This window comes from Dicentrarchus labrax, unplaced genomic scaffold, assembly GCF_905237075.1.
Source record: "Dicentrarchus labrax unplaced genomic scaffold, dlabrax2021, whole genome shotgun sequence".
NCBI classification, from domain to species: domain Eukaryota; kingdom Metazoa; phylum Chordata; class Actinopteri; family Moronidae; genus Dicentrarchus; species Dicentrarchus labrax.
The window spans coordinates 19115258-19143233 of record NW_026136706.1 but is presented as its reverse complement, the minus strand read 5'-3'; the positions used below and the strand labels follow the sequence as shown (position 1 = coordinate 19143233).

Here is a 27976-nt window from a genome sequence, read left to right as displayed (position 1 = left end):
GTTCACTTCCACTTCTCTCTCTCTCTCACACAATTATCAATTATATCATACACAGAATATTGGAAATATTTTATTAAAATAACATCTTCATTTGAAATTGATAATGGACATCCTGACATGAGATTTCACAAAGTAGAACACAATGATAAACGAGTAGTGATGCTGTAACAGTCTTTCTAGAAGATTTGCCAGTCCTGCAGTGCTCTGCATGAACAGCCAACAGGTTGCTGGCACACCACTGAGTAAGAGGACAAAACATCCAGTGGAAAAACAAAGTCAGGTAGCTCACCTCCGGAGACAAAACACCATGAAACTGATAAAATAAACACGAAGCACTGATGCACAGTACGAGCCGTTTGCCAGACTGTCATGTCTGCCGTTTAAATAGCAAAAGCACAAATTCGCCAAAACAAAAAAAGGCAGGCTGGGTTTCAAAGATTTCTTGCCTCAAATTTCTGTTTTTGATTCAGGCTTGTCCATTCAAGCTTCAGCGAGGAAGCCCTTACCCCGCAGTGCAGCTGCAACTCCAATGCAAAGCAACACTGTCCTTTTTTTTTTTTTAAAGAGAACGTTTTTCTCTGCTTCTCAAAAAAAGACACCATATCCCAGAGTGCCCTACTCAAACAGTGTATTTCAGAGAGAATGAGTCTTCAAGGGTCCTCGGAGGAGTCTTAACATCCTTCTGTGTTTTGAGTCTGTGGTGGTCAACCACACTTCAGTTGTGTCTGGGTCTTCCTTTCTTCATGCGGGCGGCTTTAGGTTTTGGGATGTACTGGTTGTTGGCCTGGTGCTCTAGTTCCCTGCTGAAGTATTGGATAGTTTTGTTCAAGCCTTCCTCCAGGGGCACCTGTCAACACAGGACACAACACACTGACGATACACTGACAGGATAAGATGTCAGATATTAGCTGTTAATATATAAGGCAGTCAGGTTGTCTACTGTTAATGATGAGTTACTGATGGAGGCTGCTCTCCAAACACAGCTGAACAATGTAATGCTTTTACTCATTTAGCTCGCCAATAATGACGGCTTTGAATGCCCATTATCATGACCAGACCCTGATCAGTTGGTGTTACTGGTTGCAGCACTGTTGCAGTAGGTTTGCAGGACAGTGTGTGAGAAGCTGACCATTTGAGAAGAGAGTCTGTCGTGCGTCACACATACCACCGGCTCCCAGCCAAGCATCATCTTGGCTTTCCGGATGTCGGGTCTTCTCCTCTGTGGGTCATCCTGTGCCTCTGGAAGGAACTGGATCTGACTTCGGCTCACTGCGTGTGTGTGTGTTCATGGACAGTCACAAGTGTACAGAGAGAAGGACATACGGTTATTCTTCTCCTTACTTCTGCTTTTAACGCTGCTGATGAGATGAGTCACCGCAGACTGATGCCTCTGTGTCACAATGTTGTGGTGGCTTCATGTGTAGGTGCACTAACTCTACTACTGGAGCTAATGTGCAAAAATGTGACTACATGTTCTGGCTATGGAGATGTCAGATTAACCCACCACAGCTGTGATTGTTCAGTTAAGCTGCTTTCTTTTTCTCCGACATGTTTCTGATGTTGGTAGAGATTATTCATTAGAGTAGTATAAGCAGTATAATAAACAAAACGTACGGCCTGATAACATAGGACACATCCTTTGCTACAACAATAAAGATGTTAAATGCTACACTAGGAAATGGATCCATTTCTATGCCAGGACTACTATGACACAGAAGCATAACTCCGCCTTAAAGGAACAGTGTGTAGAATTTACCTATGATTATACCTATGAATATTTATTACAAAAGTAAAGTGGGAGAGGGAGAGTAAGAGATAAGCAGGCAAGGATTGCGATGTATGACAAAGGTCAAGAGTTTGTACAGATTAATAGAATGAAAAGTATCTTGAAGACTGACCGACGAGACTTTTGATGAGTTGAGCGAACTCCAATATGGTGTGTTCCTCTGGGTTCCCCTGCAAATAGATTTCATAAACTTCGGTCACATCAGGAGACAAATTGTTTGCCTATGTGGAATTTGTTTTCTATTTCAAATGTGTCAAACAGCTGAGTATGATGAACTCACCAGATTGACTGGACTGCTGATGTTGCTGTTCATCAACAACACAAGGCCATTCACCAGATCGCTGGACAACAATTTAGACACAAAAGCAGAAGAGAGATTGAACTTTCCCCACAGAGATGTGTTTAAGAGAATATTATGGACTGTATATTCTATGAATAACATATTAGAAGTTTACCAGCTGACGTAGGGACACAATTGTTTCTATATTGCTTTTGTGTTTAGAACATCATCATAGTGGAACAAAACGTTCCAAGGCCAGGTGAGGCAGGTCAGCTTCACCATGTAGACTTTTTATTTTCTCCAGCTCAACACTATAAACCCTCTTACATTTTCTTACAGTGTTGCTAGTTAGAAAACTTAACGGTTTATTGTGTCATGCACACAACTATACATCGCTGGGTTTACATCGCACCACAAATGAACATAAACCACAACAATAATTCAAGGGCATACATACATCACTACAAGAGCCAAACAGGGCTAAGAGTCTGCAACCATGCCAGGTGATCAGTGGAGCTGTACAAATGCACAGTGCTGTTTTGAGCTCAAATGCTAATCTCAGCATGCTAACATGCTCACAATTACAATGCTAACATGCTGATCTTTAGCAGGTAAATTTCCCTCCATGTTCACCTTAGTTTAAAATGGTAGCATGCTAACATTTGCTTATTAATACTAACAAAATATAGCTAAGGCAGATGAGCTGGCATTAGTTTAGGGGGTATTTGGACATAAACAACAGTATTGGACACATTAAACCAAGGGATCACCAAAGGTATTGCAATTCATTATAAATTGGAACATGAATGTCTCTAAATTTGAAAATTCATCCAATAGTTGTTAAGACATGTCACTAAAAGCAAAAAGTGTAAACCTCATGTTGGTGCAGTCAGAAGATATGAAAGCCAGTAAGACTCATCCTCTGGGGACCGTAAGTCTACAAATGTCTGTCATCCTTAGAGCCATGTTAGTAGCATGGCTAAAACTTAAAATAATAATTATGAAATCATTTTCATAAATCTTTGTTTTTAGACCTTCATTTTTACAACAACATTCGTAAATGACTGATGATACATATACTCCGTAATTATAGCCTGGTGGAGAAATCTAAATAAACACTAATTAAATATTCCATCTGGCCTTGTTTTCCCAGCGTTTGAACCACATGTGGCGCACACACACACACACACACACACACACACACACACACACACACACACACACACACACACACACACACACACACACACACACACACACACACACACACACACACACACACACACACACACACACACACACACACACACACACACACACTTACTTCATTAGTACAATTCTGTCAATATGAATTAGACCTCGACGTTAGCAGGCACATGCAAACAGATATAATGATGTGACGGGCTACCTCACCTACCACAGGTCAGGGAATAGTGGTTGCAGGTTTACTATAAAAAATATCATCTTAAGCAACAATATCAGTCAGCTCTACATTCTCCCAAATGTCAAATTTGCATTCATGCATTTATACATGATATATTCATATTTGTTATGTCCATCCCATTCATATCTGTGAGGTAACACCTATCCTTATCCAAAATGATCCTAAAGTAAAATACTCCATAAAACATTTGAACAAAAACTGAACATTATGACCTTTATGTTCATTAATAGTATTTAATACATGGCTGTATTAGACTGTATGTATGCATACGAATACAAGAACAAAAATGTTTAGTACAAATAAGTAGTAAAAGGGATAGTTTAAAATTATGGATTCTAGCATGACAGATGTCATGTTGTAATCTTGACAAGATTTTGTAGCATCTGAATTCATCTATTTTAGTTAAGGTGAATGCATTCCCTTCCTAATAAAAAATAACATTTGCAAGGCTTTTTTTTGGTTTACATCCTTGTTTGTTTATATGCTTGATAACAGTCTTCTTCCTCACTGCCTTGGCACATGGCTATGTTTGTCCATCAAGGGAATATTTTGAAACCACTGGTAGGATGTGAATCGTGACAAAACAAAACAACTGACACACTCATAAAAACTCTAACAGCCCTGGTCAAACATTTCATAGGGTTCCTTTAGGATTACATGCCAAAGAGTAACAGGCAGGCTGAATTGTTCTGCCTGCCCAGTTTCCACCATGTCCCTGACCTGGATAAACCATCAACAATGGCAGTACTAAGGGGTCAATAGATTTATGGTGAATATAACTGACTCACTTTTCATCAGAGAGAAAACCATAATACCTCTCCTAGTTCTAGAAGAAGGCTGAATCACCTTTTCTCTCCAACATACCTCACTTATCAATATTCTTGACCTATCACAGCAAAAGGAACATTGATTTTAGTGCAACCAACATCCATTAAATAAGAAGAGCAGAACTCAGGCCCTGAAGGACAGAGTGAAAAACAACTTCTCTCATCTTCCTAATGTAATATAACTTATTACTCTGCCTCTCTCAGCATTACTCACAAAAGTGACAGAACAGTGGCACTAAAGAAGGGGGATGGAAAATATATAATTATGGGAAACTCGTTTTAACATTAGACTATTAGACTAGATCTACTTAATGGAATGTATTCACTTTACCATATATCTCATTTCACTGTTACACTGGGTATCTCAATAAAAATGTCACATTAATATGAAGTCACTGTAAACACTACTGCATAAAAGTCCTTAACACACAGGAGGCTCTATTGTGTATATCTATATCTATATTACTCATGAAGTGAATGGGTTTAGAGAAGCACTTGTTGCAGTAGAATAAGTTTGCTGCAATGCATTTCTAACATCTCTCCAGGTAGTGTTAGTGTGTGGGACCTGTGACAACCTCTCTCCTCCTTTTCCTGCGGTGGAACTTGATAGACAGAAACTGGAGTCTAAGACCACATGCTGAAGACTGGCTTTGGAATGGCTGGGAAACAACAATGATGTGACAGAAACTGGGCCAGGATCAGTTGAGTAATGATGAAGCTAAAAACAATAACCCCTGTCTGGCTTTTGTGAATATTCTCATCACATTTAGAGAACTGTAGATTGTAGACGCCAGGAACGTTAATGACTCATAGTTGCCAATTTCTAATTCCTACAGCTGTTTTTGTAAGCTTTATACAGAGGAGCAATTAAAAGAATCCTAAAAGGAAGAGTTATCCGAGACAGCATTTTGTTTCTTCTTTTGTCAATCTGGCCTCCATACAGATTTGTCGTTTCAACCAAGGCCTCAGTAGGCAGTTAATGGTAAGAATGCATGAAACAGAAAATTAGCTGTTTTAAACAAAGACTAACAATTACGCCAAGGTCACCAGCAACTCATTCAAGTACACTAGAGGGGAAGATAGCAAGAATGGCAACTATTTTGACTGATACTCAGAAACAATACCATCAACTGTCCTTCTAGGAGCAAGCTGGTTTTCAAATTGAAAAAGCAACATGCAAGTCGCAAAGAAGACATGTCCTGACAGAGGGGCTAGTCCAACTGCTGCAGGCCTTAGTAGACACGCCACAGGAAACTGGTCAAAGTTTACAGGGTTGTATTGCTCAACAGAAGCTATGGCTGGAGAAAAGCATCTTGACTGGTCACATCAAAAACAAGCATGGAACCTGCGTGGCCCAGAATCAAAGTGTGTTTCCATCCACCTGCTTTAATGTGCATTTTCAATTTGCAAACAAAAATACCAGGCCTGACACAAAATTGCATATCTAGCATATATAAACAAATGCTATGAAACAGAACCTGCTGTTAATTTGTCCCAGGGGCCACATGAAGTCCATGGGACCACGGGGGCGGGGTACACTAATGTGCATATGCAGTGGGCTGAACAACTGTTCAACAATATCAGTCAAACTGGTGTTGGTTTATTCATTATAAGAATAGCTTTTTTTCTCTTTTGCACATGATCTCTTCATATGGTCTTGTTTTACAAATTTTTCATCCTAGTCTTTTTTATACCTTTTTTTTGTATAGCACAGAGGGTTTACAACTGCATTTCACTCAATAAATACTGTGCTGTACTGAAACCTTGAAAACTGCATGTTTTCACAGAATCTCTACTTGGTTATTTAAGAGACTGTAAACACTGCATGATTTAAATTTTGTTTTAAAGCAGCCCGTTATCTTTTCCTCTCACACCTTTACTATAAGCCTGTTTCCCAAAATTATTCCAACCTGATATTTACTAGCCCTAATAGCACTCGGAAAGCCCACAGCAAACAGACATGGTTATCGGAAAGTGTGATTTCAAAGAAACACTCCTCATTTAACTAAAACATGTTGGAATTTTCACTATGTAAGAAACTGATAATTTTGTCCAAAGTTCACTCAAGTCATTATAGATTTTGCTGTCAAGAAAAATTGTATTACATTCTTAATCATTAATAATAACACCGTTGGCTGTTTAAGGTGGCACAAGTAAGATTCTGAAGCAATTTTGGTATTATGTTAGTATGCATTAATCACTTGTTATTGCCAAAGTGTGAGTGGGTTGTAATGTTTTATGACTTGATAAGCTTGTACGGATTGTATTACTTACAGAAGGTAGCCCTTCCACATGTAGTATGATATAACTGAGCCTAGCTGAATTGGGTGAGTAATGACAGCATAGGGAGTTGGGAGGAATCTGTAGTTGATATGAAAAGCAAAAGATCGTCCACATGAAGGGACACTTGACGTTCGACTCCCTTCCTCCAAATCCCGGAAGTATCCTTGCAGCTACGGGAATGCAATTTGTAGTGGCTCTATGGCCAGATCAAAAGGTAATGGGCTTAAAGGGTATGAGTTCTCCATAGGAGATTGAAAGGTTGTGGCTGTTTTGAGCTGGTGAGCATTGAAGCAGTAGGACACAAATATAAACATTTTCCATGTGATAAAACTTCAAAGTCGACTTTTTCTAAAAGTGCAAATAAGCAGGCTGCATGAAAACTCGGACCAACACATTGCAATAGGAACAACAAGTGTAAAATATGTGACACAAAACTCTAGGGAAAATAATATCCATTCCTCGAGCCCTCTGTATAAAGGGAAATCCACACATTTCTGAAGAGTTTTTAACATCAGTCACTAATCCGTCTCACAGGAAAGATTAGCTGCCATTTCTACAAATGTATCAGTTCATTTTCTTCTGGTTCCCCTTAATGAAGCTAAATCTCTGTACAAAGCTGTTCATATCACACAAATCTTGACTTATACTGTCAATATATTGTGTTTTGAATAGATTTGGGGAAGCATGTCACTGTATGGTACATAAGAGACATATGACAGGGCCCTCACAATTGATCAAAACCCCCAGTTTCACTATCAGCTATCCATGAAGAGGAACAAATGGCGTTTTTTGCCCTTGAATGTCTGATTCTGAAGGTCCTACGTGTTTTATATTTGTGGTCAATTAATTTGCTGAGATTTGTTTTCATATTTTTCTCTGTTGATCAGTCAGAAGAAAAAAAATCCCAGTTACATAAAAATAATAAGTCCATGTGATTCCATGTGAGAAGACTGTTTATGGGCACTGCATGTGGTCTAATTACATTAAAGTCATTAAAAATGATTAACAGCAAAGTGTAACCGAATGCTACTGACTTTGATTATTAAAATTTGACAGACAATGAGCAGATATGACTGTGGGGAAGGGAGGCTACGGATGTGAGTTTACCAGAGTAATTTCAGGTTTTCACTTAAAGGAGAGTTTACCCGAAGACCTTGGCTTTTCACTGCTTACACAACACTAAAGTCATATAGGGCAGCAGGTGAATGTTTCGCAGAGATAAGAGAGCTTCAAATACTCTGTGTCTCTGATCTCTCTTCTTCAAACTGATCAAATTAATCTCATTATCACCTGCACAGAAACCAATACTCCTTTAACCTGCCAGATATACAAACTGTATTCCTGCTCTTCCAGGGAGAAATTAATGCGCATGTTAACGATGTTAATTTAATAAATATCATGGTGGTATTTACTAATAAACTCCAAAGTCCAATACAAAGCAGTATCCCTCCACCTTATGGCAAATTTCCATGAGAGTCCATGAAAGCATCAACATCCACACATACCTCTGAGGTCTGTCTCAGTGGCCACGAATTTAATTAAATACCTATAAGTAACTACTAACACTACACATACTATTTAATGACACTGCACTTTGATTGTTATCATTTATGTAATATTAACATGATTCATTCATTGTAAATGTATTGTTACATTGTTCCCTAAATGGTGGGTAGAGTTAAACATTTTCTATGACAAATATTTTGGTCCAGATTGAAGAGAAGAATGAAGCATTGCAGTGACATAAGAACAGGTTTAATTTAGTAAACTTACCTTACATACTGAAAGGCTCTTGTTTGGGAACCACTACCATACACCTAGAACAACAGAAAACTGATTATCTTTCTGCATGATGCACATACCAAAGGTGAATATCTGTTACCATGTGTCAAACAATACATTTTTACTATACTTTTTATTATGAGCAAGTGGAATTGGTGTCTTTTGATATTTAAAAAAATATTTCATATAAGTCACAATATGAAGCAGACTTGTATCCAGATTAGGGACACTGAAGTGTCTGACTCCTTAGTTGAAATCATGTTTAAGGTTTTTTTATATTCTCTTATATGATTTAAGAAACATACAAAAACAGTAATCAATCACCATCTCTCTGAGGCTAAGTCAGTGTGCACATCTTTACACTGCTAGTACTGGAAAAAAAACAGCCTAAAGTAGGTTTGTCTCAAGCATCTAATAAATGAGGTGAGAGCACATTAACAGTACAAACTTAAAATGCGTACAGTTAGAGGTTCTCCCTGTAGAGCCTGCAGGATGAAGTTACTGACAACCCGTCCATCATTCATGTGCATTCGGGAACCAAATGTGTTGAAGATCCTTGCCACCCTCACCTCTACTCCTTCCTGTGAGCAAAGAAACAAGACAGTGGGTGACTCATTACTCATTTCTGAACTGTGTTTTTTCTTGATTTTACAGTTTATATTTTTGCATTTTTATATTTATTTACTGTAAATAATGCTGCATATATACAGTATGTATGTTTTTTTTTATAAAAAAAATGTTGTTTATATACTGCTTAATTTTTCCTTTAGGTAAAATTTGAAAATGTTGAATTATGAAGTATTCCTGCACAATAATAAGTCATTTGTACCCTTGGAATACTATGTATGAATAAATGAATAATTCAGAAATACAAGAAATGACAGCTAGTAGCGGTATTATGCTAATCTGGATGGCCTCAATCAATTATTACAAGTCGAGATAAATAAGTCGATTTCTACAGTGTCCCACACAGCGTACTGCCTGGAGCCCCCTCATGATCAAATATTAGCAGCATGTCCGATATTCCTGCTGTTTGCCATCAAAATATACCAGACACATGTCTGACATGGATGCCACTTATAATATTAGCTTAAAACAAGGCTGTGAATCAGCATCATCACATGTCAAACAGCAATCTCTGACAAGGTTTAACTTCTTAACTTTTTATTTTTAAGCCTCCCCTATCAAATCTGAATAAAAGTGGTGCATTATTCTGTAGGCCAGCTACAGTATATAGTAAACATGCAGTAACATATTAAGCCCTTTACCAGATATTTCTCCATCACCCATTTCTTAGCAAAACCAACAACCAATTTATTATTATCAGTTCAATAGCTAAATACTCTGAGTTATGTCTTCCTCTTGGGATGTTGGACACTTCCACCTACACATGAGGCAATATGAACACTTAGTGTTACAATTATTCTGGCCAAAATAATTGCGATTCACAATATTATCCCAATTATCATCAAAATATACTTAAACATGTTAAAATGGCACTACAATATACTAGAATCACTTTACTTTACATTTTGTTAAGAAACAACACCCAAGACAGTAACCTCATCTCCTTGTTGTTCTTTAGTTTTGAATCCATAGTATTTCCACACTACCGGTTTAACATTTTACTGTGTGGGATTACAATGAGCAAGTAGACCCTTCAACCATGGTGACAGGCTTAGCAGTTTGGACTGACTAGAAAGATGCAAGCCTTGTGGCAATTGACACGTGTACACGTGAGTATGACACTAGGCTCTCCTTACACACTCTCCAACAATTTTTCAATAAAAAATACTTCAAATGTGATATAGGTCATAAAATGAATAAAAACATGAAAATTATGTAGAACTGTGCCTTGAGCATGTGGAACATGAAATTCAATGGACACAACCTGCAAATATATTCAGTAGAAGAACAAGGACAGAATGAGGACAACATGATGACGAGGTCTCAAAAGGTAAGTGTGTGTGTGTGTGTGTGTGTGTGTGTGTGTGTGTGTGTGTGTGTGTGTGTGTGCGCGCATATATCCCCTGTAAATGTAAAAGATGGAGTGTAACTTAATTAAACACCAAAACTCAGAATAATCAGAGAGAGGAATCAACTGAAAGCAGTGTAAAAAGTCAGTTTGAATAAAAAAAAAATTTTAAATTTAAACTCAAACGTTCTCCAGCAATTATAATCCTATTGCCGCCACTACTTTTATTTAACAGAGGAATGTGTGGTGCTGTTTTCCATTTAAATCCTGTACATCTGTGTTATAGTGTCTAATGATCTGTGACTGGTTAAATATTCTAATAGGCAACCACATAGGTTCAATAAATTCTTAATACACACACACACACACACACACACACACACACACACACACACACACACACACACACACACACACACACACACACACACACACACACACACACACACACACACACACACACACACACACACTCTGTTTATAGGATACAAAGACAAGATGTCATGGTAATAACCAGACCATAGGGCTTTTAAACCATTTCAGGGAACTACATGGAGGAATAAACGACAAGGACGTTTCTTTAGAGCATATATGTACGTCAATGTGACATGACAACAACACAGATGGGTTTTGTTGTGCTTTATACATTTTTGTTTATTTTATTTTATATTTATTGTGCCTGTGATGTTTAAATGGAAATATGTGGAGGGAGATATGAACAAGAAAGCCATGATTGTAGAAACAATATACTGAGAGTTATTTTCTGTATTAGTTCAGAGAAAATCTCTTCTGGATTCTCTGAGCTTACTTTCCAATGTTGAAATAAACCTAAATCAGTTCCATAAGGGATTTGAATGGTTTTGGATTTGATACTGAACGGACTTATTAAAAAATATAGTGAAAATAAATGTATTTGTGAAGCACAATGCACCCCTGTCCTTTATTGGATTCCAATTACTAAATAATTCGAAGACGTCTCAGTAAAGTCAGTGTGCCCCTCTCTCATGTCAATACTGTGTACTGAATGTTTTAAAATGCATGAATATTACAGTATTGCATTAAAAAATGTTCTAACTGAGTGGCACAAGGGCCCTTTAAAAAAAACAGGTAAGTGCAGAGCCCAGTGGGTGATTTGAAATAATAGTAAACGTTAAGAACATATATAAGGCCTCATTCAACAATGCAATCAACTAAATTAGATTAAAGTGGAAAATATTCAAGTATAGTCTGTGGTTGTGTTTTAAACCTGTGTATATGTACGCTATCTGTGCGCGAGTCAAAGAATGTCACAAGGGTGTGAGCAGTTTGGAAAACTAATGAGAAAATATGTGCAGCCTGTCCACTTCCCTGGTTTGATGTTCAATGTTGGCAGGCGGTTCTGTTGCACCGAATAATGTGATTTAAAGCGACACATTATAATATTCCATAGTTATCAGTTTCAGGAAGTAACAACACCAGCATCAGTTAAAACACTAGTGCTAACATTTGCTACAGTAGCTAGCTGTGTTGGTCCAATGGTCTTCTTGCTGTCAAATGAAACAGCCCTCTGCTGTGCTTAATTAAATCTGATGTGTTACATGTTTTTGAAGCATCTACATTTGCACATATACTGACAGTCACTGCTTTTATCAAGAGAAGCTCTGTTTGGAAGGAAAAAAAAAAAAAGGCTTATTGTTTTTCCTGTACACCTGCCACGTGAAACCTTGACAGGCATTCACCAGAGTAGATCACACAAACACGATCGTACATATATACACACACTCACAACACAGGCTGCTCTTCACTCCCTAGAGGTTATAGATCTCCTATACTAGTGTTACTTAAGTTTACTTTACTTGTAACTTGTAAACATCTATTTTCAGCCTCTCTGTCCCAAGTAAAAATGGTTTCAGTTTCAAAAACAGTGCCAAAATTGGCATCGATAAAATCCAAAAGACACTCCTCCCTGCACATTGCACTTCTAATAAAATCAAGGAGGCCCCTCAATGATATGAAACAGTGTTTTAAACACAGCAGTGTATGCTTGTCTTGTACGTCATAAAAAATGGTCAAATGCATCATATCAACTTGCAATCAGAAGTCACCTTCCACACAGTTTTCCACGTGTTTAATGTTTGCCATCTGTCTGGGGAGCAGGAAACACATGCTCTTTCATCCACTGCATAACCTACACTCATCGGTTTTTAAATGTTAATGCATTTTGATTACATGACTGGGTAGTAGATTTAATGTTTGATATTCTTGTCCCTGTGCCTAAACGACTGACAGTTGGATATTAAAAGCCGTCCATTTCCAAGAATTCTCCCAGTAGGTGTGAAAAAAATAATGAGCAGCTGAGGAGGAGCAGGAGACGAGGCAGATAAATAAATATCACCTGCCTGAGGGAAAGGCAAGAGAAGTTAATCATATCTGATCATCAAAGGCTGGTGTCAATCAAGTCATAACAGGAAAAAATCAAAAAGTCTCAACAACATTAGGATGTCTAAGGAAACACATTTTCAAGAGCTTTTTACTGATATCGCGCTTGAAGTATGTTGTGAATTTTTCTTCATTTGTATTTTCTATTACTGTTCAAGTCTGCTGAAATAAGGGGCACAGTTACACATCCTATTTTAGTATTCTGATAAAATAAATATATTTTCTTGTTAGTAACATTTTATAGATCTAGAACAAAACAGGTGTTGACCAAAAAGGTTCACTTCAGATACTGGTGGCAATTTTCAATCCTAACATCCATAAATTCCTCTCTTTGCAACCTCAGGCTTAGACATGTGTGGAGTACTACATTTTATATTATTATATTACAATCAAGAAATCCTAGAAATCAACCACATTTTGTTTTTGCACAAAGAATTATAGAGGTTTTGTATAACATCTACTGATATAATATAGCAGAGATTATCACATTTGCAAGACTAACAAAAACATTGATAGAGCAGTGACAGTTTACCAGTCACCAGTTATTGAGAAAAAGTGGAATTACTTAACTATTTTTCTTTATTTTTATTTGTAATTGTAGTTTTTGTTGATGGCTACATTTGCAGTCTTGCATATATATCAATGTTTTTAATTTTTCTGATTATACCTGTTTCATGTAGGCATAACACATAGTCTCTGCTACACGTTTCCCCTCATCGTAGCATGCTCGAGGACCAATTGGGTTCACGTGCCCCCAGTACTCCTCATTTTGTGGGTGCACCTCTGGATCTGGAACACAGAAATTTGAGAAACATTTCAGACACATTTTTAGGTTTCATTGTTCTGCACAGACGACGTTGATTTGGAGGAGCATTCTTCCCATCTTTCAGAATGACGTCTGCTGTGGTTTAAACACTCAACAGACACAAACACCTTAATTTGTACAATACTCTAATGGATCACTGAGCTGGCACACTAGGTTCAATTATGTATATTGATTGGTTTTCTCTTCTGTCATTTCTAACTCTCTCTGGGATTGTTTGGCACAAATATTTCATTTTATGCTGTCAGACCAGAGGGATTCTAGAAAGTAATTTATCATACATGCTGCCTCTAAAACATTCATGTTGTGCTGCTAAATTGAGACCTGCAAAGAGCCTTTTAGAAGTATTAAGAAATATAGTTTTTGTTATTTTAGTATTGATTGATAATCAGTGTGTGGAAACAGAAAATATCCATCTAGAGTCTTGCAATGTGGTTACTTAGGTATTTTTTTTTTTTAACAATGGTTCGTAGAAATAAAATTCTGTTCAACTGGTCCAATGAGTATCCTGCTCATTTGAAAAGCAGAAGCAGCACCAATTCAATTTGTTTATCTACGTAGTCCACTTTAAACACTTAACATGAATGGGAGACATCTTTCTTACCTCCATAAACCTCGGAAGTAGAAGCCAGGAGAAGTCTGGCGCCCACACGTTTGGCCAGACCTTGGAAAGAACATCACAGTGAGAAAAGGCTTCTTTTACAACTCTGACATCACACCAATTAGAAAGAAGTGAGAGCACGTACTAAACCTGCTGCCAAGGTTGCACACACTATAAAACTTGTCTTTGATAAAAACACAGTGCATTGACTTTCTGTCTTCCATTACAATGTCTTGAATATAATCTAATATGTTAATATTCATACAGAGCTTTGTCAGTACAATACAGATAAAGCCCTTTAATTTATTTAATTTAATGGAATACAGATTTCATTTTTTACTCATCCACAGGAGATGCTCTTTTCATCAGTTTAATTTTTTATTGAATATAGGATTCTCCTGCCTAATTTTGAACTGTCTGACAGAACCCGGACAATATAAAAATAAATTAGGTTTTGACTCTCATTTAAAGCATGAAGTATTTTGCTGGATATTTAGACTGTAAGCAGTCGGCATGAATCAAAGTTTCAAACATGTAATGTGGGAGAATAAATAAGTATTGTAGTTTTTCTGTTTCCTCTTTTGTCCCGCACTACAATTTAAAGAAAAACAATGAATGAAAACACATTTGTATCGACCAAATCTAAAAGAACTGAAGAATCTCAACTTGAAAACAGTTCATTCATTGTACATTGTGAGTTACTTAACTGTTCTTTCTTTTTGTTGTATTAGAAATGATACATTGCTCTTAAGAAAGCGTAACAAGAAGCACATTTAATAAAACAAATTCACTGCGTTAAGGGTATGGGATTCATTTCAGACTTTGAAGCGTTAACAAAAGTGGTCATATAAAGTTCCTTTTTCGAGACTTATCCTAGTCAGCAGCATGGACTTTATGTACTCACCAAGCATGTTAAGAGTGCCAATAGTGTTGGTCTTGAGTGTTTTGATGGGATTGTACATGTAGTTGGGAGGAGAGGCCGGCGATGCCAGGTGATAGATCTGATCCACTGTGAAGAGCAGGAGAAACATAAATCATGTCACCTTCAAACGCACATCTGTTTCAGTAAAATGTATTTCCTTTGTTTTGGTTTCTAGCTTTTTGGAACCTTGCACTTTATGCTTTTACTGATAGCCAGCCTTGGATGTCTACGGTGCAGCATAACAGGGCTGGATATTTAAGGCTGGGAAGAAAAAAAAGAAGAAAAAAAAGCTGATAATAGATTATGTATGATAGAGTATGAGTCAGACAAAAATGTGTCTGTCTGTTGCAACTAATGTCCACTACTGAGGGAAGCAAATTATATCTATACTTCTACACATTTATTGTGATTGAATGAATTTGAATTTCAGCAGCTCACATAAATTTGTTACATAGTTACAAATAAGCTTATATGCACTTAGCTTTGACAAGATCTAATCGCCTTGTAGGTCTTCAAAGCCTCAACCATCTCTGACCCATTCGCCAGAGCTCATCATATTCCCATTTTCTCAACCACTTAATTCCATTCTTCCCTTTTCAAGCTGAATGCCATCACCTATTGAAGACTTGACCTCTTGATTCTTGACTCATGACATTTTTACTTTCATAGCTTATTCCATCTTCTCTCTCAACATTTCTATGTATTGGAATACTTCATTTCCTCCCTAAAATACAGAGAAACTGACATCACTTCATGTCCCAAAGTTTTTTTTGAAGAAATCTATTATTCACTTATTATTAAGTTTTTATTTCTGTTTTCTTTTATCTACCAAATGCATGGACATAATTCTATCGACAGTCATGGGGCATCATGGAGTGACCAAGTAATTTTCATGGAGTTGGCAAGTACTTTCAAATTAAAAGGTCTAGTGTGTAAGATTTAGGAGGATCTATTGCCAGAAATTGGATTAGTGGAAAATCACCTGAAAGAATGGTTTTCATTACTTTGGAGCAGTTTTTAATCTAAAGACGCCACAGGTTGCCTTCCATGAAGTCTGCCATGTTGAACTGTTTCTACAGTAGCCCAGAACGGATAGGGCCTTTCGTGAGTTTCGCTGCCATTGTAGTTTCTCCTACACACACCTGTATTCAAATTGTGGCAATCTGCAACTTCACCGCTAGATGGCACTGAATCCTACACATTCAATTCTTTTTCAATGCAAACCCCTCCAATATATCTAATCTTCCCCTGTTTTAACATTTATTCAGTAACATCACAGCCAGTTGTATGGCACTCTAAGCAGTGAGAATTTATGATAATACAGGGAGGAACATAAGAGTGGTATACACTGCTATTGTGTTCACTAGAGTCAGGGACTTGGCTTATCTTCTGGTGCCTGTGTAACCCATGCATATTTACGATTTGATGCTGCTGCTGTTGTGTCTTCAGCTAGTCTTTGTGTGCGTAAGCAGCTGGCATGCCAGACTATGTTAAATGCAGCACTTTAGAGAACAGTGACTAGATTCAAAGGTCCAGCATGTGGGATTTAGTGATATCTAGTGGTGTAGTTGCAGACTGCAGCTCCCTCACTTCACCCTCCCCTTCCCTATGTGACAGTGGCCATGAAACAAACAAAAAACACTAACAGCCCTATTTAGATCAGAAACGGATCAGGCTTTATATATATATATATATATATATATATTAAATAAACTATGCATTGATCAAAAAACACTTGGATTTGAATATTCCTAGCATCGTAGGCACTGATTTTGTGGTACTCACGGGCAATTGTGAGCACCCACTGATAAATTGTATTGTGAGGTGACCATATCAGAAACACAGACTGTCGTCCAGAGAGGATAAATAGAGAAATGGAAACAGTTTCAAATCAGCTTTCCAACTATGAGCTAAACCTGGGTCTATTTCTATCTTTAGCTTGTCCTGACAGCCTATAACAATAAGCAACAGATTCCATGTGCTGTGTCAAAGGCTACATGAAAGAAAGGCCATTAGTTACATTAGATAATACTGCTGTATGCACAGAGTCATTTCTACAATTGAATGACATTTAATGACTGCTTTGGCAAACATTTTTCAGAAGAGGAGACCTGGAATTTGTTTTTCTTCTTTTCTGAACCGAAGTACAATGAGGAGCAACACTATGATATCAATGGAAAAATAATCGAGATCAATGAAGATATAGGCATTATGGATTACCCTCTCAAGGTAAATAGGCAGCACATTATTAAAGGTGTTTGACACGATCAAGCTCAAGTGAGTGGATTACTGACAGCTTTCAGCAGTAATTTAAATTCATAGCATCACACATACGAGAAAGCTAACTGAGAACTGGGGGTAGTAAGTTAAGAAAAAACACCTGCTTTGCAAGCCAATTTCTCTGCCATGTTTGTGAGAAATGGTGTTCCTGATCGCTTTTTACTTGACTGTATGTGCAACCACAAATGCTCCAGACAGGAAATGTAACACTGTGACAGCAAAGCGCAGGGTGAAAGAAAAAATCCTTAAAACTGTCAATAACTCCAAGTCTGAAACTGACACTAAGCTGCCTCTATAAATACTATATACTACTAAATACAATTACAGCATATACAATGTACAATATAATGAAATCCAACATAAACAGAACCCTGTAATCTTCACTACAGTAGGATTTATTGCTATTGGCTAACATTGAACTCTACAGGTATGCCTGTTATTTTCTCTTACAGTAGAAAACAAAAAAAGAATTAAAAAATAGTGTATTATTGTTTCATGGGACTGCGCTTTTCTATTTGAACCATATTATCATAAATCCAAACAATTATATCAATTAAACAAATGGATTTTTTTTTAAATCCATATAATTATATATTATAATTGCATTTCTAATGGAAAGTCAGGGTCCTCAACCATTTCTGTGTTTGCTTCTGTTCTACTAAATTTCAATGTAATTTCTAAGAGCTTTTTTATCATTGTTTCTGAAAAGCTAAAACACGAGACTAGGGTTTTCAGTCCATATTGATATTTATAAGTGTAATGGGTAATACGGAAGAGCTGCACATCATTATAATGCTGTTTTGTCACACATTTTACCTTTGTCAAAAAATTGCATCTTCTGCTATTTGGATATTGTACTTGGCCACATTGTGATTTCAATTGTATTTTGGTTAATTGTGCAGCCCTAGTAAAACTTGAACGCCTCGTCATTTTTAGTTGTCGTTTTACAATTGGTTCCAGTAAAAACTTCCGACTAGCAGCCTACAACCTTTATTTGTTTGTTGTGCTTGTTGCATAGCTGTGCATAGATTGGTTATTTTGTCATTATAGTAGGGGTGCGCGATGTGGGCAAAAAATAATATCTCAATATTTTTTGGGATTTTGGCGATAACGATAATCAGTCGATATCCTTTAAAATGTGATTAGAATTGTCTGAGCTGGACTTGTGTCCACCAAACGCGTTTACAGCGCTGAGAGAGCTCAAAAACTCATTTTCCAAGCGCCCAGTGGTGTTAAAAGTTGAACAGATTTCAACTTGAAGCGCTCTGAGCGCTGCGCTAAAAAAAACCCGTCTCTGCTGACATCTTTTTACCGCTGAAGGCGCTTAGCGCTCTGAACGCTGAAGCCCATAGGACCCACGTCTCGGCACTAAATCATCTGAAGTACCGGTAGCTTCAGGGACTGGAGGTGTTTGCATTTTTCTCCATCGCCCTGCAAACTTTAGGAGGATGATAGAGGTGACATGATCACGTCATGTGATCACGTAGGCCCACTAGTTGTGTGACTGAATCCTGCCATGCTGTAGAGAGCGCTGCTGCACCGTGTATTAATGGATGTGAGGAGTTTCCGCGGGCGTTTCATTGTTTTTGTCGAAGTAATTTAAATACTCGATAATGGAAATTTGCACATCGTCAAAACAACAATGACGATATTATCACAAACGATATATATCGCCCACCTCTACATTATAGTAGCAGTACTCTGCCCAAGCTGGTCCAACTTAGATCCCAACAGCAAGTAAAAACGTCATCATCTCTCACAATTACTCTCTCACTTACCCTCAATATACAGAGGCTCCACCACATCATGATTGATCAGCTCAAAGTTTTCGTGGCCAATCCAGTGCTCCACATTTCTTTTCCTTCCTGTGAAGAAGTTGTCCACCACAGTCACCTCATGGCCGTCCATCATCAGCTTGTCAGTAAGGTGGGAACCCACAAAACCAGCCCCACCAGTAATCTAGTGAAAGAATACACATGTATGATAACATCAGTAAAAGATATTTTAGCAATAACACTTCCTGAGTGTCCTTCTGAGGGTTAATTTCTCAAAAGACCAATAAAACACTCCCTTTTAGCATGTACAAAACAAAATGGGGTAAGTGTTTGTTTTGTGTTCATTTACTCAGTCCATAGGCAACAGTGAAGTCTGAATCAATAGACCTCTTTCACAGCAAACAGTCTGATTCCTCATAGTAATAAAAGCACAGGTGTTAATAACATTTACAATGATCCAATGTCCCAGTAAGTCAAGACAGTGTGACGGTGAGTCACATTTACAATACCAGGACCTTGAAACTGAAGCAGTTAAATGAAATTTAGCCATCATTCAATTTATTATTTACACCTGTAATATGACCTGTGACTTCTGTGGAAAATGTTTCTAAAGCAATAATTGTGATGGTTCAGTCCGTCAATTACAATTCAACCCATCAGACAGTTGTGGAGACATTTCACTCAAAACCTAAATAGTTAACCTAATGGCAGCACTTGATGAAAAGTCAGAGCAACACAAAAGACAGAAGAATTCATTGTCACGGAACCACAAAAATCTGTACAAAATGTGTATCAATCCATCCAGTAGATGATGAGATATTGAAGTCTGGACCAATGTGGCAAACAGACAGACCGACCGACCTTGCCATCCATAGAGCCACATTGTTACCACAGCTAAACAATAATATAATAATAATAATTCAACTCAGGGTTATGGCTTCAGTATAATAGTTACTGTGAATGTGGTTATTTGAAATAGTGTGTTTGTCGCATACCAAAATTCTCTTCCGATCCTTTTCTGACAGGAATTTCACAGGTGGGTATTTCTGAGAAAAACTGAGAGAGAGAAAATACAAACTATTTAGTGACGATCATAGGAAAGAAAAAGCAAGGACGTAGCAAAACAGAACAACAATATCTATGAGCTAACTGTAAATCCAGTTCTTTAAGAATAAATAAATGGGCTTTACTGCATTGTTACTCTTCTCTCTAGTCTTAACGTTCACCATAAGTGAACTGCTTTGCCTGAGTTAGCAGCACTGAAGCAATATGGTATCTTAGTGCATCTTTTTTTAATAATTAATCTAATACCTTTTTAATGGGGATGCACCGAAATGAAAATTCTTGGCCGAAACTGAAAAACAAAAATGCAACCATTGCATTTATGGCTATGACTGTGTACTAACCTCACTAAAATCAAGGCATTGCAATTCAAAGAATAAATCAATTACAAAAGTATGAAAATATTAATCCCATATCCTCTACGACAAAGAATGGCTGATCATCTAAGGTAATGAATTCCATCATTTTTTGTGTAATGCCCTTTGCCTTGGCACCATCACTGGAAAACTTTCTTGCCTTTTCAAAATGTCCGCCACAGACAGAGTGGGCATGCTCGGATTGATTTTCCTTTTCTGTGCCACATTCTTCTCATATTCAGAATGGCAATCAGGATATTTGGATTTCAGGTGATAAATTAAACCCAACGTGGAGAAACTCTTTGCAGATGCACCCCCTCTTGAAATTTACAGCATTACACGTTTTGTAAATCACTATCCGTGGGTCTTACTCAGATATATTGAAATATGTCCACACCGCAGACATGTTGACACTTATCCAGACAAGCGTGTGCTGGCCGCGGTTTTTGTTTGCATCATCACAACTTTCTGACTCGGCTGTGTTGTTTCGGTGATAAATTAGAAAATTTCCCAAACATTTTCGTTTTGGACGAAAATTTTCGGTGGCCGAATATACGGTGCATCCCTACTTTTTAACTTTATTTTAACATTACTAGGGATGTCCCAATCAAGTTTTTCTGTCCCCAAATCCAACCCGAATCATTAAATATTGAGTATCTGCTAATATCAAGTCCCAATCTGATACCTGTATTTTCCTACATAATATATATAACCTCCAGTGTTTGTTCCTTCGGTGCAGAACTACATCCTGTTGTTCATTTTCATCCTCTGTACATCTTTTGCACGTACTACATTATAATAATAATACTAAACACTAAATTACTAGTTTTGGCTTTTTGCTCAAGGGGGTTTTGTTGCATTGGCAGCAGCCTGAAGAGTGTGGTTCAGGCCCCAAACACTGATCTTTGATTGGGATATCCCTAAAGATCGCATTTGTTTTGACTACAGTACAAATATTTATCAATTTTAGAGGTTTGGATTAATTGATAATTGAGAGATGTTGCCAGTTTCCAAGAACTCTTATCCTCATATACATTCAAGGCGTCAAACATGTCTCAAATGTGTTTGGCATCAGTAGCTGCAACAGAACAGAATAACATAAGCCTGTGATAAGCCTGTACCTGTTCTACACAGTCTACCTGCAGCACTCTGCAGCTTGTACTGTATATCCATGTAAGGATCACATGGATATAGTGTTCACTGAATTAATAGGGTCTTGAAATCCTGTGGCATATTGCAGCTTTATGGAAAGCAGCAAACAGTAGGGACAATCTACAATCAACAAGTGGCTCTAATTGTTTGGTTTTGAATGAAAATTTGATTATTTTGGGGAAAACAATTACCAACATTCCTTTTAAAACTGGGTCCAATAAATAGGAGTGCAGTCAATTGCCACTCAGTGAACCTTTCACTGAGTACTGAGTTGGCACTACAAATTAGAAAATATATCAGTTTTGAGAGTGAGAAGAGATACTAATTGTTAGTGGTCACAAGTCTGCAAACAACACTTTCCTCTTACTTATTTTGAGCATGTGTATGTGTACGTATGTGTGCATTAAAAATGGATACACACCTTTGTTCCAGATCACGAATCTTCTCTCTAAGAGGACCCACAGCCTAAATTGAGATGAAAAGTGAGAGAAACGTGAGATGAGAACCAAAATCAATGTCGGTGTATTGTGGGTGTATGTTTCCCAACTTTGCTGCCTAAAGCAGGCAAGAGAAAACATCTAAGACATTTGTCTATTAAATTTAAGATTCAAGGCCAAGGCCTTTTTTTTATTTTCTATTAAATGTTCTTTTTTCAAGCTGTGGATACTGTGTGGAAATCCATGTTCAACCCTTTTAGAGCCTAAATACGCACAGATGGAAAATGAATAGATGTAAGTTATTTCATCAACATCAACAAAGTTATCATCTAAAAAATACTGTTATATAGTAATTGAGGATATATCTTTCTTCCGTTAAATTTATGTAGAGGAACACAGATGTAAAACCTTTTTTCATTTTTTTCATAACTTCTAGGGGTAAATAAATTAACAGGTCCATTTGCAAACTATATTCTTTATCATTATTATTATTATTATGTAAAATCAGAAGAAAATCTATTGGCGCCGTGTGTTACCAAGGCAGTACATCCTGTCCAACCAGTATTGCGCATGTGCAACTCAACAGTGAAGGAAATGAGATGCCTCATTCATTAACAATTTCCATAATCAGCTTAGAAAAAGAGTTTTTTTAATATAAATTCCTTACTTCACAGTATTAGCTAAGGTATGTAAACAAAACTCGGGTAACATATTTGCTAACATTAATTTATCTGAAAACGACCATGGCTAGCTACCAAATGACAAAATGAACCATAAAAACCGGGAGAAACAGACTTTTTTTAAGGTGTGAAAGTTATTTTCCGTATACTATGCAGAAAGATTCACATAAAGCTCTCAACTATGAACAAATAAACAGAAACAAAATAAACATGTTAAAAAATAAAGAAAGAATACGCATTAAGTCAGCTTCACTTCAGCTTCTATCATTTGCTTGTTGAAAAATTACAAAATTGCCTACAGCCCTCTGCTGTGTACTTCTGATTTATCTAGATTTTGTTATTAGCCTAAACAGCTAATTGCTTAACTCAGGATGAATTTAAATTTTATAGAACAAGATTATTCTTTGCAGGGACCTGAAATGTGTTAGCAGCGTGCAAATCACAGTGTTTCCTCTATGTTGTTTTGGGGGGCTGCGGGTTCGAAATGGGGGCGGGACGGGGTGGGGGTTGTTCGGACGGGCCTGCCCCCACTGCTAAAAAAAATCCTAGAGGAAACACTGAAATCTAAGGTATAACAAGGATTTTCCACAGCATAAAACATTTTATCATTTATTTTATTAATATTAATTAATTAATAATTCTTTAGGAATTCAGCTTTTTATCAGGTTTGTGATGGGTCTGGGTGATGCTAAAATTGAACTGAAGTGATTCAGGCCAGGTTGCACTGGATGTTTTGGACGTGCTCAAAAATCTAGATTAGGCTAATTAATGTAAATCAATAGAATGTCTTCACATGTATTTGTCTTTACAATAGTGTATTTTAGTAAATGTGTAATAACGTACACAAGAAGCAGATAGCTGATAACATAAAGCTCCTAAGACCTGTAAAAGATAAAATGTTAAGAGGGTGAAAACAGCTTTTGGATTAAACTCACTTCATCAATTCTCTGCTCGATCATCTCTCCATGTTCTTGTATTGATCTATGATGAGGGAAAGATAAAGATGTGGAGACAGGGGAATAAGATGGTGGCAGCCATTAACACAAGGCCAGAGAAAATAGCTTGAAATGAGGAGACCCACCACCCCCACCCATCCAATAACAGTGGGATAGAATAAAATCCTCTATCAGGATAAGACAATGTATATCTTGATAAATGCAATTTTCTGATTATTATTTATGGATAAACCAACCAGGAACGTTTGTTGTGTGTGTTTTTTGTTTTAATTCAGAAATTTAAATACCTCAATCAGTTAGGCTTAAATCCCACAGTCCCACTCACTGGTTTACTACAAGATAGGTTCAAGATCATCTTAGATAATCATCATACACTTAATCAGCAAAAGCCTTGCATAAATTCTCACAGCATTTCAAAGCAGAGAAAAACAATAAAGCTGTGATTTTTAGACACAGAAGAAAACTTTAGTTTAACTATAGAAAAACATCAGTTGATTGTATTTACATATCTGGTTCTGACATGGCACTTTTGCCTCTCACATAGAAATGACACATTATCCTCGACAATATTGAATATTTTGACCCTTGAATAAATAGTGTCAGTGCAGCTGTCATCTTTGAGAAGGATTCACACATTTTTCGTTTTTCACTATCTCAACCCCATTGTGGCTGTCACAGCTCAGCTATCACAGAGAAAGAAGCTGTGTTGTGCCACGTAATGAATGAATATATATATATATATATATATATATATACACACACGTAAGAGACAGTCTTATTGAAGTACAGTGCCAGATCAGTAATAAATCCACTATGGGAACCAAGTGTTCAAGACAGAATGGGTCTGGTCCAATTATAAAATGAGTAGAACGATAAAATAATTGAGTGTCAATTTAACATTTTATGAACAGAGAATATCCATGACAGTAAAATCCTGCATTTTGCACAATGAAAAGCGTTTGTCATCAGGAAAACTAATGATTTTCTGTCAGCACCGCATGCACTTGTCAGGACTGCTTAATTAAATGGGTACAATTACACAACATTAAGGAGTACAGTGGTTCATCATGCTGATAAAGAACACGCTCATCATGTTGTATAACAAACCTCATTAGACTACTAAAATGACGACTCAAAATATGACCTCATAGAGGTGCGCAATGTGGGTGCCAGTGCTTGGTGACTGATTAAAGAGTTTTGCACATTGACATTTACCCATTTAAAAAAAGATGGATATTTATATTTTTTTCCACCCTTGCATATTTGGCACTATTAATTTGCAGATGAAATAATGATACAGAAGGTATAAAGGATAGTATTAGACTACATTATTTGATGTGTGATTTTTTTTCACAGAATATACTAGTTAATGAGCAATCGCCTTTAATTTGCCCTTGCATAAAAAACCATTTAGTTACCATGGAACATGGAAAATATTTTATACAAAATCAGTTAGTTAATATAGAAATTAATTACTCTACCTCATGTTCGTATGTGTTGCCCAGACAGCTGAAAGAGAGAAAGAGAAAACTGCATCATGAGTTCAAAGTGTATGTATATACAGTAGAGCCATATTCAGCAATACCAGTCTGCCTAATAAAGATAGAGAGCAACACTGAGAGCCATGTAAGGAAAGAAGCTGCAGCTATCTTCATTTCCCTCAGCTCCAACTACTATACTGTTCCACAAGTGGATTGTAAATTACTGAGCTTTAAATCATTACAATTGTCATAGTGATCTATAAAAACTGACTATTTTCAAATGGATTAGTATGAAAAGCCAAGCTGGATAATATCCTGTCTTTTGTGTACAATGATCTAGTTATTTCCTCTGACCTTCCAAGTTTGTGTAATTTAATCTTCACTGACTATCAGATCAATAAAGACTTTTCAAATTCCTTTTAAAAACGTGCATTAGTGCAGCTGAATACACCCACATACCATTAAGTTTGAGTCAAATTTAACTCCATTGTTCACTGAGCATTATATGTCAGTCCAGAAAACGACCTCGCCTCACCCCCTCCTCTAAAGTGTTGCCTGGCACACATCCCCTCATGTCTCTCCCTTCTCCCCTTTCACACTCTCCTTAGTGGACAGCATGGCCCTGGGAGTTGCTTTTTTCCACTTAAGCCTTATCTAAAAAAAATTAAAACAATAACAAATGATTGAATGCATGCTGGCTGAATAGTGTCTGCATATGTGTTTGCTCTTCAGGTTGTATTCACATCATTGGGCTTGTTGACTACAGCCCTGCCAGCCACAATGCCACAGACAAAATGTCATGAGCATTACGAGATAACATACCCACCCAGGATGAGGATGAAATAAACACATGAGCTCAGCTTATTATAAATATCTTCCATATTCAGTCAATAAAACAAGTTTCATAAATATAAATCAACTGGGTAAAATATGTGAAAACCCAGTTGGCGTACCACCTGATAGGCACAATAGATGACATCATGGGCTTTACAGACACCATGTTCATTTGGCATCCACAACACAATCCTCAAAACAACCACTGTGCGCAGCAAAGCAGACAGAACATTTGTGCAAATACAAGCCAATCACAAATGTAAAAGGACACTGTTTAACAAAGTAATTAGATTTGGAAGGTTTGCACCAATATGTCATACTTGTGCTGTTTTCACCCTCTTTTTGGGAATTAACTCCCATCGAAAGCACAGGAATTGTTAGATTAATGAATTAATAATTCTCTTTAAAATGTCAGAAAACAGTGACAATTATACATCAAGATATAAGTTACATGTGTTTGGCATAATTTCATGAACTTGTAGATGATGAATCTTCTGTTGATTGTCTTAAAACTAAATCTCACTGATTTAACCTTTGGGAAACAATGACTACTTTACTTTCTATAGATGATACATTTAGAAAATCCAACTCTCTCTCTGCTCTAATGAAAATAAAACAACATTGACAATAAGATAATGCTGTATACATCTCAATACAACGCATTTTTACTTCATGTTGAGCCTGACTGCTTCAACTGTGAATTATCCAGAAGGAGGACTTAGTTTTATCACACATGTCCAACCAGTCGTCCAAGTCTTACAAGGTACAATATATAAACTGAGGGGGCCTGGCCACCAAACAGTACGCTGCTGACAGTTCAAACTCCTCAAACGAGTTCACAGTTTGGTTGTCATGGTTATACAAAAGTCACAGGAATGATGTCAGTGTAAACAGCAGAGAAAGATGTACTTACAGGCAATGTAGGCGATCAAAGCGAGGGCAAAAAGTAGCTTCATCATTCTTCTGTTTAATCCTGATATCAGCCAGATGACCCGCTTCATCATCCGCTCAATGCAACAGGACCAGGAAACCAACACGTTCAAGTCCAGCTATAGCATTTTGATTCACAATTGTTCACGTCCTATAGGCGGAGTTCGGTCCTCTGGTTTGTATTGTTGTTTATCAAGCAGACTGACAATCACTTGGTTCCCCTAATTCATATAAAATGGGACTGGCTTGACAGGACAGGCGAGCTAGCTGCCCCTGCTACGTCCACACCGAGCAGGAGCAGTTTACGTGGCTAGCAGGATACACACACACACACACACACACACAGGTAGCGAACCGTATCAGGTGGGAAGCGACACTGTGGACTGTCAACACTCACAACTAACATGTGAACTTCATTATCAACGCCATTTAACCCTCAAATTAAACGAAAACAGTTATAATAGCAGAAACACACGCTCAGTCTCACGTAAACTGATATCTTATGGATGCGTTTACGAATTGCGGCGACGCCTCAGAAACAAGTCTCACTGTGAAGCCCAGTGGTTAGCCGTTAGCACCACATTAGCATTGCGCTACAGCTAGCGAACAAGCTACTGAAGTGACAGCGTAACTTTTCTTCTGTTGACGGCTGAAAAACGACAGACGCGACTCCTGCCACACATTTATATTCAGGTAAGTACCGGGAGAATAAAACAGCGGCTCATTTTAAACCGCGCACAAAATGCACACATGTCGTAGTTTGCTGCTCTCAGTTGGGCCGAGGGATAGATGTGAGCGATTATTCATGGATCGATTTAGCAGCCTGACTTTTCCTGCCGAGACCGTGTGACGTTCATTTGACTTGACGAGCTTCTGATAATAAATCTTTTTA

The 27976-nt window shown here is 37.4% G+C and overlaps 1 protein-coding gene across 1 annotated transcript; it reads right to left on the bottom strand.

Annotated features, from left to right (window-relative positions):
- Nucleotides 1–57: 57 nt before the first annotated feature.
- On the bottom strand, nucleotides 58–27893 carry uxs1 (UDP-glucuronate decarboxylase 1). The gene is made up of 15 exons (XM_051404868.1): nucleotides 27068–27893; nucleotides 25321–25348; nucleotides 23819–23864; nucleotides 22188–22231; nucleotides 20192–20252; nucleotides 19200–19380; nucleotides 15124–15228; nucleotides 14223–14282; nucleotides 13463–13584; nucleotides 8864–8983; nucleotides 8394–8437; nucleotides 2067–2127; nucleotides 1899–1956; nucleotides 1166–1269; nucleotides 58–847 (listed from the first exon to the last, which is right to left on the bottom strand). The coding sequence occupies exons 1-15, from the start codon at nucleotides 27156–27158 to the stop codon at nucleotides 716–718; spliced, it is 1257 nt and encodes a 418-aa protein (XP_051260828.1). The 5' UTR covers nucleotides 27159–27893; the 3' UTR covers nucleotides 58–715.
- Between the last annotated feature and the right edge of the window lie 83 nt (nucleotides 27894–27976).

Bases quoted from the DNA above. Each gene is read 5' to 3' on its own strand.
- uxs1 (XM_051404868.1), bottom strand. From the start codon at position 27,158: ATGATGAAGCGGGTCATCTGGCTGATATCAGGATTAAACAGAAGAATG. The intron at 20,253-22,187 runs GTGTGTATCCAT...TCTCTCTCTCAG, and splicing joins ATTCGTGATCTGGAACAAAG to TTTTTCTCAGAAATACCCAC. The intron at 8,984-13,462 runs GTATAATCAGAA...CTTTGCTCACAG, and splicing joins GTTATGCCTACATGAAACAG to GAAGGAGTAGAGGTGAGGGT.